We start from the raw sequence: 16,325 nt of genomic DNA, 5'->3' as shown, positions 1-16,325 counted from the left end.
TAAAGATCAGCAAGAGTGAAGCAAGTTGCTGAAACAAATGTAGCATAATAATCCCTAGCACCACACAAAAGATGAAAAGCATCAACCACCACAGTAAACCATCACTATTACGATCAATATAGGCCAGAAACAGTAGAGGGATGCAAGGAACATATTGTGACATATACATATGTGAATTATTTTATAAAGGAGCTAAATTTCCAGCTTAACCCACTTTCCGTGACCTTTTGACCTCTGCTGACCTCATGGATGGTCGAATCACGTTGAATCATGTTTCATATAAAAGCCACATTTATAACAAAAAGAATGAGTGGTAATTTGATGCACTCACCCCTGTATTATGGAATATATGGTCAATTGAATTTCCCCTACCCCTAAATTTCTTGCTTTTTTACAGTTGACGCCCCAAGTTAAAAAACGTCCTTACAGAATTCGCGCAATCCAAACTACCTTGCTAAAGTCACTTTTCTGGTGGCTAACACCCCCACAGACATGATCTAGGGGTCAAACATTTTATAGCAGGGGTGTCACTTCAAAATCACTTTTTTACACATTTCCAGGCCTCGGATCCCAGACTAGTAGAGGAAGTCAGTAGGTAACCCAAGAGTAGAGTTGGCATTGGATGCCATGGGCAGAGATTTTGGAGAGCAAGGCGGGATGGTAGACTGTACCGGAAGCTAGAGATTCGTCTGGAGAGACGGCCCTGATCTCATGTTTGACATTGAGGGCCTCCATCCATTGTTGGGAGAGTATAAGCAGCATGTACAAGGTGGCAAAGATCAAACAAACACCCCTTCCCTTCAAATCTTCCCTCTCACCACTCTTTTTCAAATCTTCCCCCTCACTCCTCCTCCTCAAAGTTGCCTCTTAACTCGTCCACAAAGCTGCCTCCTCCCCCATTCCTCTGTCTACCTTAATTTCCTTCAACCGTCATCATGCCAGCTGGGTGTGGGGACCTCTCGCTCTAGCCATGGCACCTCAGCAAAGGACTTCCGTGACTGACACAATCTGTCAATTTCCCGACCCGGATCTCGGTCAATGGTACATCATCTCTTCTAGACTTGGTTATGACTAACTTCCCTGCAAATGTCTACTGTTCTGCTACAATCCGTTAATCTGATAATTTCCTTGTTAAAGTGGACATCTCTCTGGCCATTATCAAAGAGCCTCCTCAGCGTCGACGAGTCTGGCATTTCACTCGGGCCAACTGGCACGGTATTCAAGCAGCCACAATCATCTGGACTGGTCTCCCATCTCTACTCCCTCTGACATCAACTCATCCTGGGAATTCTTCCAAAGAAAATTGCTCTCTCTCATGCACAGATTTATCCCATCTCTTCTTCAGTTGTCATACCCTTCCTCCCATCCATGGTACACTGAATCTTGTGGTGAGGTAGTTGCCCTGAAACAACTTGCCTGCGCCTCATGGAAGGCTAATCCAATTGAAGGCAATCTCAGTTCCTTCCACAAAGCTCGGACCAAGTGTGTGTCTACCCCCAGAGCCAGGAAACAAGATCTCTCTACTCTCAAGACTGAACTCTCAAACCTGTCTCCCTCCTCCAAATCCTGGTGACGTCTGGTCAAATCTGTTTCTGGTGTTTGTTCCCCTTCCAATCCCCTCCCTTACCTCAAATGGCTATACATTTGACACCGCAGGTGAAAAAGCTGAATGCCTCAACTCTGTGTTTCCCTCAAAATCTTGTGTCCCAAACCCATTACTCTCTGTACCCACCGTACCCAGTTGTACCCAGCTGCTCCTGGACTCTGTGTCCTTTTCTCCTGGCAAGGTGGAGAAGTTTTGAACTGGGAGGAGAGTGTTTCTAACCACAAAGTTTCTAGTTTCTAACCAGAAAAGGAAAGAGCAGTGTTCTGGGCACTGTGCTTTTCTGGTCTTCATCAATGATTTCTCTGACTCCATGGAAAATCCTCTCTATCTTTTTGCTGATGACTCAACTCTCTGCCACTCCATATCTCAACCCTCAGATTGGCATGCAGAGCCTCCTCACTCTCTGCAGACCTGGAAAAATTCAGACTGGTCAAACAAGTGAAACATGTCTTTCAATCCTGACAAATCTCACACTCTTACTATGTTTCTCTGAAAAGACCGACTGGACAACCCTCCCATCTACTTCCTCAACAATCCTCTCCAAGAAGTTCTGTCACTCAAGCTTTTGGGTCTCACTATCTGCCATGATCTTTCCTGGGAAAACACATCTCCAAGCTGGCCTCCAAAGCCAGTTGCCGACTGGGAATTGTTGAAGAAGAAGAATTTATTTTCCTCACGTCGTGAATTTGAAATATTTATTTGAAAATGCACGGAGAGAAGTAGATCGATCATAAATCAACAATACACAGAATACCAATGAACAACACAAAATGACGGTCTACTCTCTCAGGTTGGGCAAAATACCATGGTTTTATTTGGTGAAGAGCATAAAGGAACAGGCAGTGTCTGTCAGTGCTCAAGGCTATGTTTGATGCACACACTGATAAGGACGTCCAGGAAATTAAAAATGATAAGCATTCAAAGAGTTCTTGGAGTAATCATCCAACCAGAGAGCTTGGGAGACATACAAAGTAAAGGTTCTTGCAGTTCCTCCAATAAGAGAAGTGGGTAAACAGGTTTTACGACTGGGGAGTATAACAAATTTTATAACGATGAGAGAATAAGAGAAGTCTGCAGGACCTAGGTGTGAGGCTAGGGAGCTAGGGAGCTTGGGGAGTATAACAGTAAGAGAAGTGGGCACACATGATAAAGACTTTTCCCAAGGTGGATTGCTCAAAAAAACGTGTTTTGCCCAAAACCCTTACAGGATATTTTATTAAATAAATGTCCCACTTAATACATATTTATTTCATTTGTGATACTAGTACACCCGCAGACTCCGGGAGGGGCAGGAAGGGTCATTCCTCTTTGGGGTATATAGATTACAGTCGATCTATGGGCGGGTCTCAAGAACATTGGGTGTGTGTTCATTTACCAAGTTTCTTGTGGAGAGATCGACAAGTGGTTTAAGCATTTGAGCAAGCACTCCATTCAAAACCGTTAAGGAACAGCTGGCTTGGCAAGCACAAGCTAGCTGCTTGGTAAAGGAGCACAACCTGAGCTTCTCCCTTTCAGTTTCGTATCAAACAGCAGAAGAGTTTCAAAAGTTCGCTACAAAAAATGCCACGGTAGTGGCAGAAAGGGCCATGTTAATAACTCAACATTTGTGGGTTATATAGAGTACAGTAGATCTACACTCAGTTCTGTTCGTAAATCTTACTCCACGGATGTCGGGATTCCTCCAAATTTCTTCATTTAGTGTTATAAAGAGCATTAGCGACTGTTTAAAAAGCTAAGCATACGTGTTTGTGGTTTATAATATTTTTACTTCCTGTAGAAGCCGTTGCTTCCACAGAAATGCCATTTAAACTATAAGCTATTTATTCACGTTATCACTGCAGGAAAAACACCTTCAGGAAATGGGGCATTATTAGTATTAATATTGTTTTGTAATAACATTAACAATATGCGATTATCATTAATTTTGTTATTAAAAGCGTCTTTGGAAAAATGCCATGATAAATCTTCTTCTTTGGACAAACATCACGATAAAGCTAATTTAATATGGCTATACCGTATTGCCTCCATTGCCTTACGCCTCCTAATGCTGCCTTTGGCTTTTTGGCGCGAATTAACACGAGGCAGGCCGAGGAGGGTCGGGGCGGGACCGAATGAGGGCGGCAGAGGAGCTGACGGTAAGCGCGAGCCGCCAATCAGGGCTCAGAGGGTGTGGCGGCGGCACTGCGTCACAGGGCGTGGTTGGAAGGTTCGAGAAGGTTCAGGGCGTGTTGATATAAGCCGTTGCGCAAAGCCACCAGGGGCAGTTGGTGGAGTTCGAGCAGCAATTGAGGTACGAGGACCGAGTTGGCATTGAGTGGAGAAAGACGCGCATGAACCAGGATACGCGCTCGTATGAAAGTGACGCTCGGTTGAGCTGGAAGCCGAGCCGCATATAGTGCATTGTTACGCGAGTGATAACGCGCTGTGTGACCGCCAGCCGCGCTGAGAGACGCGTACTTTTCCTTCCTACCTCATCGTCTGCCTTTTGTTCGGGAGATGCGGTTCGAGGATCCTTCCACCGCCTGCTTGCCTTCTTCGCGGGACGTGCTGGGGCCGTGGAGAGCCGGACGGGGCCGTTCCTGGACAACCAAGTCGGCGCGTTTGGCCTGAACATCAACCTGCCTGCAATTCCCTGTGTGAGTGTGAACGGGCCCGAGTCTGGGGATAAGGATAAGACTGATTAAGTGCTGCTCTGTGTCCCTGCTTCTCCCGATCATTGTACATAATATTGGGAATAATAATTAAACTACTTTTGTTAGTGTCACCCCTTCCCCCTCTTTCTACTGGTCCTTTTGTTATGTTGTGTCCTGGTCCATTCAGTGTTCGAGCTCTTCCATAAGCCTTGACTCTGTATACAAAGAAAAGGTAGGCCACCGTACAATTGATCCACACCCGATGTTTTGCGAGAATTCCAACCTAACGATACTGTGGGATCTTTATTGTGGTTGTTGCAGATAAAGCAGTGAAATTAAAATGTCCTTTTAAGGGTGGCATCTTTCCCTTGTGCTGTCTCCCTCGCGGTCCCCCTGTGCTGTCTTTCCCTCGCGGTCCCCCTGTGCTGTCTTTCCCTCGTGGTCCACCTGTGCTGTCTTTCCCTCGTGGTCCCCCTGTGCTGTCTTTCCCTCGTGGTCCCCCTGTGCTGTCTTTCCCTCGTGGTCCCCCTGTGCTGTCTTTCCCTCGCGGTCCCCCTGTGCTGTCTTTCCCTCATGGTCCCCCTGTGCTGTCTTTCCCTCGCGGTCTCCCTGTGCTGTCTTTCCCTCGCGGTCCCCCTGTGCTGTCTTTCCCTCGCGGTCCCCCTGTACTGTCTTTCCCTCGCGGTCCCCCTGTGCTGTCTTTCCCTCGCGGTCCCCCTGTGCTGTCTTTCCCTCACGGTCCCCCTGTGCTGTCTTTCCCTCGCGGTCTCCCTGTGCTGTCTTTCCCTCGCGGTCCCCCTGTGCTGTCTTTCCCTCGCGGTCCCCCTGTGCTGTCTTTCCCTCGCGGTCCCCCTGTGCTGTCTTTCCCTCGTGGTCCCCCTGTGCTGTCTTTCCCTCGTGGTCCCCCTGTGCTGTCTTTCCCTCGTGGTCCCCCTGTGCTGTCTTTCCCTCGCGGTCCCCCTGTGCTGTCTTTCCCTCGCGGTCCCCCTGTGCTGTCTTTCCCTCGCGGTCCCCCTGTGCTGTCTTTCCCTCGCGGTCCCCCTGTGCTGTCTTTCCCTCACGGTCCCCCTGTGCTGTCTTTCCCTCGCGGTCCCCCTGTGCTGTCTTTCCCTCACGGTCCCCCTGTGCTGTCTTTCCCTCGCGGTCCCCCTGTGCTGTCTTTCCCTCGCGGTCCCCCTGTGCTGTCTTTCCCTCGCGGTCCCCCTGTGCTGTCTTTCCCTCGCGGTCCCCCTGTGCTGTCTTTCCCTCGCGGTCCCCCTGTGCTGTCTTTCCCTCGCGGTCCCCCTGTGCTGTCTTTCCCTCGCGGTCCCCCTGTGCTGTCTTTCCCTCGCGGTCCCCCTGTGCTGTCTTTCCCTCGCTGTCCCCCTGTGCTGTCTTTCCCTCGCGGTCCCCCTGTGCTGTCTTTCCCTCGCGGTCCCCCTGTGCTGTCTTTCCCTCGCGGTCCCCCTGTGCTGTCTTTCCCTCGCAGTCCCCCTGGGCTGTCTTTCCCTCGCGGTCCCCATGTGCTGTCTTTCCCTCGCGGTCCCCCTGTGCTGTCTTTCCCCCGCGGTCCCCCTGTGCTGTCTTTCCCTCGTGGTCCCCCTGTGCTGTCTTTCCCTCACGGTCCCCCTGTGCTGTCTTTCCCTCGCGGTCCCCCTGTGCTGTCTTTCCCTCGTGGTCCCCCTGTGCTGTCTTTCCCTCGCGGTCCCCCTGTGCTGTCTTTCCCTCGCGGTCCCCCTGTGCTGTCTTTCCCTCGCGGTCCCCCTGTGCTGTCTTTCCCTCGCGGTCCCCCTGTGCTGTCTTTCCCTCGCGGTCCCCCTGTGCTGTCTTTCCCTCGCGGTCCCCCTGTGCTGTCTTTCCCTCGCGGTCCCCCTGTGCTGTCTTTCCCTTGCGGTCCCCCTGTGCTGTCTTTCCCTCGCGGTCCCCCTGTGCTGTCTTTCCCTCGCGGCCCCCCTGTGCTGTCTTTCCCTCGCGGTCCCCCTGTGCTGTCTTTCCCTCGCGGTCCCCCTGTGCTGTCTTTCCCTCACGGTCCCCCTGTGCTGTCTTTCCCTGGCGGTCCCCCTGTGCTGTCTTTCCCTCGCGGTCCCCCTGTGCTGTCTTTCCCCCGTGGTCTCCCTGTGCTGTCTTTCCCTCGCGGTTGTCAGCTCTTTCACGAGCCTCGATTCAGTATACAAAAAAAACAAAAAAAAAACAATGTGTTCTTCCTTCCATTCGATTGTTCCTGTGTTTTCCATCATTGACTAAGCATGGTACGAATAGAACCGCTCGAATCGGGGTCCAATATTAACGGTGACTGCATGGACCACGTGGTACGCAATCCGCTCGGTGTACTCAAATTACACGTGGCTCGTGCGAGGCTTGGTTCCCCGCTTCCGTGGCGGTGCGGGTATTTAGGTACGAGCGAGACTTGGTCCCGAAACCCTACCTTGCGTTTGCCCGGAAGAGGCGTTTCAAGTCTCTCGGTTATGCCAGCCCCAGAAAGAACAAGGGGCTTAATCCCCCCTTGGTAAGGGTAAGAAGGGCGGCGGAAAACCGTAACAATATATTGACTGTCATATTTGTCACTGAGTGTTTGGTATCATCTACAGTCCTGAAATGAAGCATCTGTTGTCTGAGAGTTTAAATACTCCATTCATTGAATCTATTTACCTGAGATTGTCTGTTTCCCTTTTAAATGCTTCATAGACGGATAATAAAAATGAGATCGATTTTGAATATATCCTGCGCTTGGATAAAAGAGTGAGATAGCTGTTCTAATTGTAAAATATTTATTTTTGAATGACCATCATTGTGGCATGAGTCCAGTTCACACAGTCGATTATTTGGTCTTTTTATTGACTGTTTTCATATTATGACCTGCATATGATTGCATGATTTATTGTGGTTTCTGTTTTTGGACTTGGTCGTGTCCCCGTGGATGATCGCTTTCGCCGAACACATGAATATTTTTTCATGGAATATAAAATTTCCATGGTACTCTATTCCTAACTGGCTAGCCCAAACATTATTGTCCTTGAACCGGTGACATTTTCTAGGTTTTGAAAAAATTTCATATCAATTGTGTCAAGTTATACGAAGTAGTTTTGTTTCTTAAAAGACAAGACATTCCGACATTGTTTAATGTTTGCTATAAAGCTGTTGAGATTGTATGTTTTTTCTGTAGATTAAGATTTTTTTTCTAATTTCTGATTTTTTTTCTCATTTCAGGAGTTGCAAAAAGCATCATCACGATTTGATCTCTCCCTGGACCTCATAGCTTTTGTTCCTGCTTTCCTTGCAACACTCTTCTTTGGTGCATACAGCGACCGACATGGGCGCAGATTTCCTCTGTTCTTGACCTGCCTCGGCGATGCTATAAGCAACATCCTGATGGTCATATTCCTCTACCGTGACTTACCACTTTGGGTCATCTATGTACTCAATTTCATCACAAGTTTCTTTGGTGGTACAACAACACTGTTGGGCAGCAGTTTTGCTTATGTGGCAGATGTTAGTTCTGTGACATCTCGAAATGCACGAATTGCCTTTTTGGAGATGCTTATTGGTGGCGTTGGTTTCATTGGCTCCTTCATCTCAGGCTACGTTGGTGAAGTTATGCAGCTCTACCAAGTGATGCTTTTGGTCCTTGGGATTGACGTACTGTGCATGTTGTATGTGTGGCTGGTGATTGAAGAAACAGTAACCAGGGAGTCTTCCCAAGACAACATTCCTCAGCGAACCATCATGACTTACATGAAGGAAATACGTGATGGTTTCCGCACGTTGTGTCTGGCAGATGGTGACCTCAAAAAGAGGATCAAACTCATCCTGATGCTCATCACTTTCATGATGACTGCTCTTTATTTCTTTGGCGCTGGTGGCCTTTTTGCTAGGTACCAGATGAATGAGCCTCTTCTGTGGACCTCCTTAAAGCTTGGCTATTTTGGTGCTATGTTCTGCTTGATATACATCATGAGCTACCTTGGCGTCCATTTCTTCTCAAAGGTTTTGCCAGACATCCTCATTGCTGTCATTGGAATGACCTCTTTCGTCGGTGGAATGGTCATGATTTCCTTTGCGAAAACAGACATCTTTATGTACCTAGGTAAGTCTCCATTGCACTATTTTATGTTCGATTTTAAAGCAGTGTGCCATGGTAGGCCCCACAAAATGGCTATAGCTTGCAGAGTGGTTATTTCTCGTGTTTTTCAAATGCAAATTTACATCTTCCGGTTGCAGATTGCCCTTCAAAAATGAGTTTGTGCCCTAAACATCCCTTTGACTCACCCTATATATCCAGCTATAAAATCTACTTCCCATGTTCACAAAAAGGATACATCATCATCAGTCAACGTTCCCCTTTGCAACAACCACCACCATCTTCCTCCCATCCCCACCCAAATCCATTTTCCTATTCCACGAGCATTTTTTTTCCAGAATGTTTTTTTTCACTGATTTTTATCTATACGTTTATGAGAATCTCATGAATGGCATTTAGTTTTACTTCACCACAACTAACACATAACAATTATTATAATATTCTGCAGGAGGAGGCAATCCTATGGTCAAAATTTCATGTCCATCGGACTAACAGTTGTAGAATTTTCATTTTTTCATACTGATCAGATCAAGCGTTGTACTTGTCGAATCATGACGTCATAATAAAGGCAACGATGATATCATCATTAACATATCTTAGTCACCACGGGGAGTACTTGACAACGAGCCAACTTTCGATTTTTTCCATTGAGCGGTTTCGGAGATATAGAGGTGTAAATTTTTTCCAAGATGGCATCCGTACCACGTGACCAAGGACATCATGATTATTAATAGAAAACTTCTGCAGGAAGAGGCGCTCTTATGATAAAATTTCGTGTCATTCAGACCAACGGTTGCCGAGAAAATGAATTTTTAAAAGGTAGACACGCACGCCACACGTACACAACCAATTACTTAACCCTGCTTTTCGCTTCGCAAGTGCAGTCTAATTACATTTGCCAAACAGGATGAAAAAGGTAACTCATTCCACTTGGATAACAACTGCTTTCCTCATGTCCTGACATTCTAAGAAACCCATCCATTCGAAGTTAACTTACAATTGAGCAACAATCAGAGTAATTGTTATTGAAAAATACCAATAAGTCATTTTAACTTGCATAATTTACGGGTCAATCAGATTAACAGAACCAATCAATATTGTTGCGAATATGGAATTTGGCCTCCATATCCGCTTGTAAATATTCCCCTATTTTCCCCAATACTCCCCAACTATCCCCAATCCCCCATTCCCTAGTCCCATTGTTTGTAAACAACAATCAGTAGAGCCGACCTTCCCCTTTTTCCCCCATTAAATGTCGTGCCCAGGTCCACCGCATCACACGTAGACAACTTTCGGACATCTTGCTAGTTATTCTTAGTCTATGTCAGTTAAGGACTCGTTTCCATTAATTATGACTCTTCGTTGCACCAGAATGTGATTATATGGCACCAGTAGTGAGTTTAGGACCTTTCCCGTACCTCCTCCCATCTTCTTCCCCGTCTACAACAACAGAGGGGCGCTGCGCGGGGGGGAGTGTGCGTCCTCCCACCGGCTCGGTTCGCCGCCATCGACAATGCGCTCCAGACGATGCGCTCCAGACCATGCGCTCCACGGGGTTACCACGAAGGGGCTCCTTGTCAGCTCCTCGTCAGGGGCGGAGCCGGTAACCCCCCCCCCCCCCCCCCCCCCCCGCACGCACCCAATGAGAAGCAACGTGCCGATTCCACGAGGCGGAGCTGACGAGCTGAGGGCGTGTCACTCCCCGCCGGATATACGCGGCCACGTAGCGGACGTGACATCAGATGCGCCTGAACTACGGAGAGCAGAGGAAGCCACCGCCACCCCCAGCGCGACGATACCTCCCCGCATCTTTGGACCGGACCGAACCGGGTCGATTCTGCCCTGAGCCCAGGTGCACCTGGAGCCATCGATACCCGCTTTCCTGCTATCAATCCCCGTGTGAGTCAGCCTTGTCCCGTTTGCCTGTCGTCTGTTGGGGTTAATATAAGGTTGTGTCTAAGTGCCCACCTTTCTGTGCTGTACCTCTCGTCCCTGTAATCTGACCTTCCGCACGAATATAATCTCCTCCGGAGGTCTTGAGAACCGTATCCCTGGTGTCGTCATTTTAATCCCAGCCGTGTGTCTGTTCCTTCATTGACCTAGCATCGCGCGACTAGTCAACGTTCGGGTATAATATCGAGTATAATCTTGTGCAGACGTGGTCATCCCAAAACCGCTCGGTGAATAACATCCAAGCCACGTCTGTAACAATATTCAATAAGTTGTTTTATTAATGTTGTAATCTGAGTCATAAGCATTTATGTTCAAGTCTTGATTATTAAAACATCAGTTAGCAATCAAAACATTGAATGTTGTGATAAATGGTAACGAATCACCAGACTTGGTAGTGTAATGATTCGAGTGTCTGATCTGAGTCTGGGAGGTCCGTGGTTCAAATCCTGGTCAAGTCATACCAAATACTTTAAAAATGGTACGTGCTGCTTACTTGGTTGACGTTAAACATTTAAAATGATATAAAATGAACAAACAGTGCAGGGAAGGCAATGGCAAACCACCCAGTGTAACCCTTGCCAAGCAACTGCTCCGGCAGCATCAACACTCCTAGGAGTTTGGCGAGTGTGTAACCTCCGTGAAATGACAATAAATATATGAACGCATTGGGTGCCAAGTGATGTAGATGCATTTGGTGGGACATCAAAGGATGGTGTAAGCAGCTCTTATCCGACTGCAGTCATCAGATTGTGTCCTTTGCTATGTTTTTGTGAAAGTAGGAGGTGAGCAGAAACAATTGCTCGGTTAGATGATGTTTTCTTTTTGGTTTTGTTAATTCCCCTAAACTTTTTATGCTGAAGTTGTGGTTGGAGAGAGAATGTAGAGCAAGGTGTAGTAAGATTAATTGCACACTATATTCCCACCTGTGGCATAACCGAGTGTGTTGGTAGAATGGGGTTCTTGGATTTTTTCAACATGAATGTGTTTAGAGAAAGGAAATTTGCAAATGTAAAAGATTAATAAGCAATGATTAAAGAAACTACAACTTTTCTGGACAGATTAAAGCCACTTTAAGTCAATCATTAAAAATAGGATCCTCATCCTATTCATTCATTTCTCATTCCTCATTCATTGCTCATTCATTATCCTCAATCATTGCTCAAAATGTGTCCTCAATATCTCTCCTCATTTTGACCCTGTTTTCTTTCTTTCTCCATTCTAGTGAACGTTCCAATGATGTTTGCAGTTATGCCAGCTCCGGTTCTACGCTCAATGCTTTCTAAGCTGGTAAACCCAAATGAACAAGGTATCCTTCATTTTCTTCACAAGAGAATCTTTTTTTTTTTCATTTTTGTAAACATCTAACAACTTGCATGTGATTTTTTTTTTTTTTTAACTCTTTACTTTGTCAGGTAAGTCATCCAAGAGATCTTGCTTTCTGTGTCTTGCAGGTGCAGTGTTTTCTGCTGTAGCTTGTGGGGAAATGATTAGTGCTCTACTCGCCAGTATCATCTTCAACAATGTCTACGCAGCCACGGTGTCTTGGTACCCAGGACTCGCCTTCCTGCTTGCAGCTGCTATCGTCGTATTCCCTTTGACTCTACTTGGGTATGACAAGGCAGTTGTAGAACTATAATAGTCATGGTCATTCTCATTTCATAAGATGTCAGTTAAAGATGTTTGTTAATGAGTAGACAACATCTCAATGTGCATAAAGAATGTCCTTAATCACAATAGTTTTGATTATACGTAAAAATATAAAGGGACTTGGATTAGAAGAATTGCATGAATTTTTTTATTTGATGAAAACGACTGAAGTCAAATTTAGACGGCAGAGATAAACATTAAGAGGTTTGGCATTCGGAAATATTTGAGAGCACTTTAGTGAGCAGTATCTATTTTGAATACATCCTTAGTGAGTCCAGGCCCTGAAGTTGAACAAATCCCAGACGCTGACTTGAAAAGCCAAAACTCGATCTTGGAGGATGGTGACGTAGGAGAGAACTCACCATGAGGATGTGGGGTTGTCAGAGTAGACTTGTCTTCGAAGATTTGGCAAGGTCGTAAGCCTTACAAAGACACTGGAGATCACTTTACGTTGGGTTACATTTCCATGCTGAGTAGGCAAGTTGCTTCTTGGGAATAAACTCAACACTGCAATCTATGAAAAAGGTTCAAAAGCTTGGCAAGCCACCTGCATGGAGGAAGAGGTTAATTTTATTTGTATTTTTTGATAAAACATCTTGGTTTGTGGAGGATCATGTGGTAAGAGAGGATGAAAAGGAAACCTAATGACAGTGGGAACAAAATAAGCAAGAGAAACAAGTAGAAAATGTCATAGCCCTCGCCGTGGTTTTATTAAATTTGCTGTGCAGAGTTAAAGGCTAAGTCAGCCATCTTTGGTCGGATGACAAAACCAAATCTTCTGCATATGTATACAACATGACGGTATAGATATGCACATCATTTTGATTCGTGATTTGATGTAAGTCAGCCGACTGGCGGCCATTTTAGTTGTTAAAAACCCGATGTTGAAACTTTCGTCAACCGGTTGTTGGACCTGCATTTACCGATCTTGTTCAAACTTGGCATACAAATAATGAATGATGGCTTACATATGCACTTAATTGTTTTTCGAGATCAGATTCAACCGACTGGCGGCCATTTTGATAAACGTGTCCCTAACCATTTTTTGGACATGCGTGGACCAATTTTGTTCAAACTTGGCACAAAGGCAATACATGACTATACATTTGCAGAAGATTTTGTTTTGTAATCCGACCAAATATGGCCGACGGCGGCCATTGCAGTTGATCGTTTTTAGCAATCTGGTCAAAGATGGCCGACGGGCGGCCATTGCAGTTAATATTGTGCATGTCCAATCGTGACGGAGAGTTGCAGTTGGGGGCGGGGAGCGAGAAGAGAGTGCATGTCCAAGCGTTACGGAGCGATACAGGTGGTACATGTCACTTGGCCAACTCTCTTACGCACTATAACTATGTGACGCACATCATCAACATTCATTAACCAATAACCCAATCATACGCAATATTCCATGTCACATGACCACGCAAGTGTGCATACACGTAAGTCTTGTAAATATGGGCTCGTCCTTTAACTCCGTACAGCAAAATTACTAAAACCTGGGGGCGATAACATTTTTTGTCTTTGTCTCACTGTTATTGTTATTTTTTTTTATTTTTTTTTATTTTTTTTAATTTGCCTTTCCCCCACACAGTGGGAGACAGGGTTTTGTAATCGCTTTTGTGTGTCTGTCCAGGCCGTAACTCATAACTCTTTTACCATTTGAGCTTTTGTCATCTAATTTTTCAACAAACTTTTATTTTGAGAATCTGGAGAAAATAATTTAAAATGGGGTCAAAATGTGAAAGGGAAAAGTCATAGTGACTATAAATAGCCATTATTAGCGGCGCCACAGAATATCTGCACAAGCTGCGGGTTTTTTTTCACCTTGGAGACGAATCCCTTGAATGTGGAAAAGCGCTATCACATAGAGGCCCGTAAACTGTTTACTTCTCACCACAGAAAACTATTAAATGCAAAGTGATAATGTTACATCTTGATAATGATCGTCAGTTTGTACAGACCATAATATTTTTACCATTGGAGCTTTTATCATCAAGTTTCCCTCATGCAAATATGGAGAAGTTAATAATTTAATCAAAAGGGCAAAGTCATGGTGAGTACAAATAGGCCTTATCAGCTCATCCGCAGCGCCTTGATGAGACCCTCCCTTCCCTCCCCACTCCCCCCCATTTTTTGGAACGGAATTGGGAGGGAGCAGAATACAATAATTGATTGATGAATTGCGTAATTAAAATAAACAAAAATAATAATCGTAAAATAATTAATTTATTAATCATTTGGCTTATAGCATCCCTGAACCACCACTGTTTTATCCGAATCAGTAACTTTTTGAAAATTAAGTAATCGAAAATTGAGCACCAGTTCACTGGTAATTCCCTGTGTGTCGCAAGAGGCGACTAATAAGGTTGGCGGCAGGAAGGGCATCCGGCCATAAAACATTGCTTCAAAAAGGGGACCACGGTGCCCAAAAAAGGCCAACCCCTGCTCTGCGGGGGAAAATGGCCTCTAAAGGTGGTTCGTTTTCTTTTCTTACTCTTTCTGCTGCCAGACCCTGGTGTTGGCTTAGCGGTTAGGGTGCCGGCTTGGGATCCTAGGATCCTGGGTTCGAATCCCAGTCGATCACTGAATTAGCGCCAGGGGGGTTGACTCAGCCTGTCATCCTTCCAAGGTCGGCAAATTGAGAACCAGCTTGCTGGGATGAATGATCCCAGTGTGTACCCCGGTTTAGAATAGGTACACTGTATCCCTGCGTATCATAAGAGGCGACCAAGGGTTGGTGTCAGGAAGGGCATCCGGCCATAAAAAAAAAACATTGCCTCAAACAGGGAACCATGATTGTCATGGTGCCCGCAAGGCTAACCCCTGCTCTAGCGGGGAAAATGGCCTTAAAACGATCATTCATTCATTCATTTTTCACTCTTTCTGCTGCCACTACCTTACGAGGGAGACCATTTTGTGCAATAACTACTATCTGAGTGAATGACTCTTGGCTTATTGCCATCATAACTCTCCTCTTCTTTACTCTCAGGCCATTGCTTTTTCTTCCTTTGCTCTCCCTGATCCTATTACTGCCTGTTTTGCTTAAAAAATATTCTGCACTTATCATCTTTACCCTTCATTATCTTAAATATCTCGATCCTCGTCGGTCTTCATTTCATCGTCATCGGCTAAACAAGCGAGGAAAGGACAAGACGAGGCTTCTTGAGGCTCGTTTGCACAACGTGCTCGAGGCCTCCTTTCCTGCTTCCCGAGGCTCGTTTGCACGACGTGCTTGAGGCCTCCTTTCCTGCTTCCTGAGGCTCGTTTGCACGACGTGCTTGAGGCCTCCTTTCCTGCTTCCTGAGGCTCGTTTGCACGACGTGCTTGAGGCCTCCTTTCCTGCTTCCTGAGGCTCGTTTGCACGACGTGCTTGAGGGCTCCGAGTGCTTCTGCTCACTGGGGATCTCACCTTCGAAAGTGTTGCGTTTACATTCTGTACGCCCGGCCATCTTAGCTGCTTAACTTGCAGTGTAAACGAACCTTTTCTTTGTTATCAATGGTGATCTCAAGCTTGTGGAGGAGCTTGTATGTGTAATGTATTTGGGAGGACGACTCGGCCATCCTTGTGCTTTTACATGAATTACAATGACTTGGACCGGTGTGTACGGTGTGTACCCTGGTTAGAATAGGTACACCGTATCCCTGCGTGTCGTAAGAGGCGACTAAGAGGGTTGGCGTCAGGAAGGGCATCCGGCCATAAAAACATTGCCTCAAAAAGAGAACCATGACAATTACAACTACATATGGGCAGGGTACAGCCCGAAGTGGAGATCGGTTTCTGAGGTTTGGGACATGGAATGTAGGGACAATGACAGGGAGATCAGGAGAAGTGGTGGAAGTATTGATCAGAAGAAGAGTGGACATATGTTGTGTGCAAGAGACGAGATGGAAGGGAAGTGGTGTGAGAATGGTGAAGGGTAGGCAGGGACAGAAATACAAGTTTGTGTGGCAAGGGTGCCGGGAGGGCGTGAATGGTGTTGGTGTCCTGTTTTCTGAGGAGTTTGTAGACAGTGTGGTGAGTGTGACGAGAGTGAGTGATAGGTTGATGATGGTGAAAATGATGATTGGAAAGCTCTTGGAGAACGTCATCTCGGGATATGCTTCGCAGGTTGGTCGGAGCGATGAAGAGAAGGCCAAGTTCTGGTGTGCGATAGAGAAGCTGATGGAAAACGTGAAAGCTGAGGAAGTTGTTGTGGTAGGAGGAGACCTAAATGGACATGTGGGAAGGAGTATGGACGGTTTTGAGGGAGTTCATGGGGGTTACGGATATGGTGTGAGAAATGGAGAAGGTGAAAGGATTTTGGAGTTTGCTGATGGAGCTGATTTGTTGATTTGTAATACTCAGTTCCAGAAAGGGGATAATAAGCTTGTTACATACACGTCAGGTGGGTCGATGACAACCGTTGACTACCTGATGGTGCGTAGGCGA

At 46.1% G+C, this 16,325-nt stretch overlaps 1 protein-coding gene across 2 annotated transcripts in view; it reads left to right on the top strand.

Annotated features, from left to right (window-relative positions):
* The window catches only part of LOC144888206 (lysosomal proton-coupled steroid conjugate and bile acid symporter SLC46A3-like), a 30,618-nt gene that overhangs the window by 9,390 nt on the left and 4,903 nt on the right, over window positions 1–16,325 (top strand). The window contains exons 3-6 of one of the 2 annotated variants that reach the window (XM_078771867.1): window positions 4,103–4,242; window positions 7,426–8,302; window positions 11,472–11,555; window positions 11,701–11,857. In XM_078771867.1, the coding sequence (XP_078627993.1) occupies window positions 4,103–4,242; window positions 7,426–8,302; window positions 11,472–11,555; window positions 11,701–11,857 (1,258 nt within the window). The remainder of the gene's footprint in view (window positions 1–4,102; window positions 4,243–7,425; window positions 8,303–11,471; window positions 11,556–11,700; window positions 11,858–16,325) is intronic. The other variant, XM_078771868.1, reaches the window with a different exon arrangement.

Source organism: Myxine glutinosa, chromosome 2, assembly GCF_964187855.1.
Source record: "Myxine glutinosa chromosome 2, kmMyxGlut1.1, whole genome shotgun sequence".
Classification (NCBI taxonomy): domain Eukaryota; kingdom Metazoa; phylum Chordata; class Myxini; order Myxiniformes; family Myxinidae; genus Myxine; species Myxine glutinosa.
The sequence above is the reverse complement of the archived record's forward strand: the minus strand, read 5'-3'. Positions and strand labels throughout refer to the sequence as shown.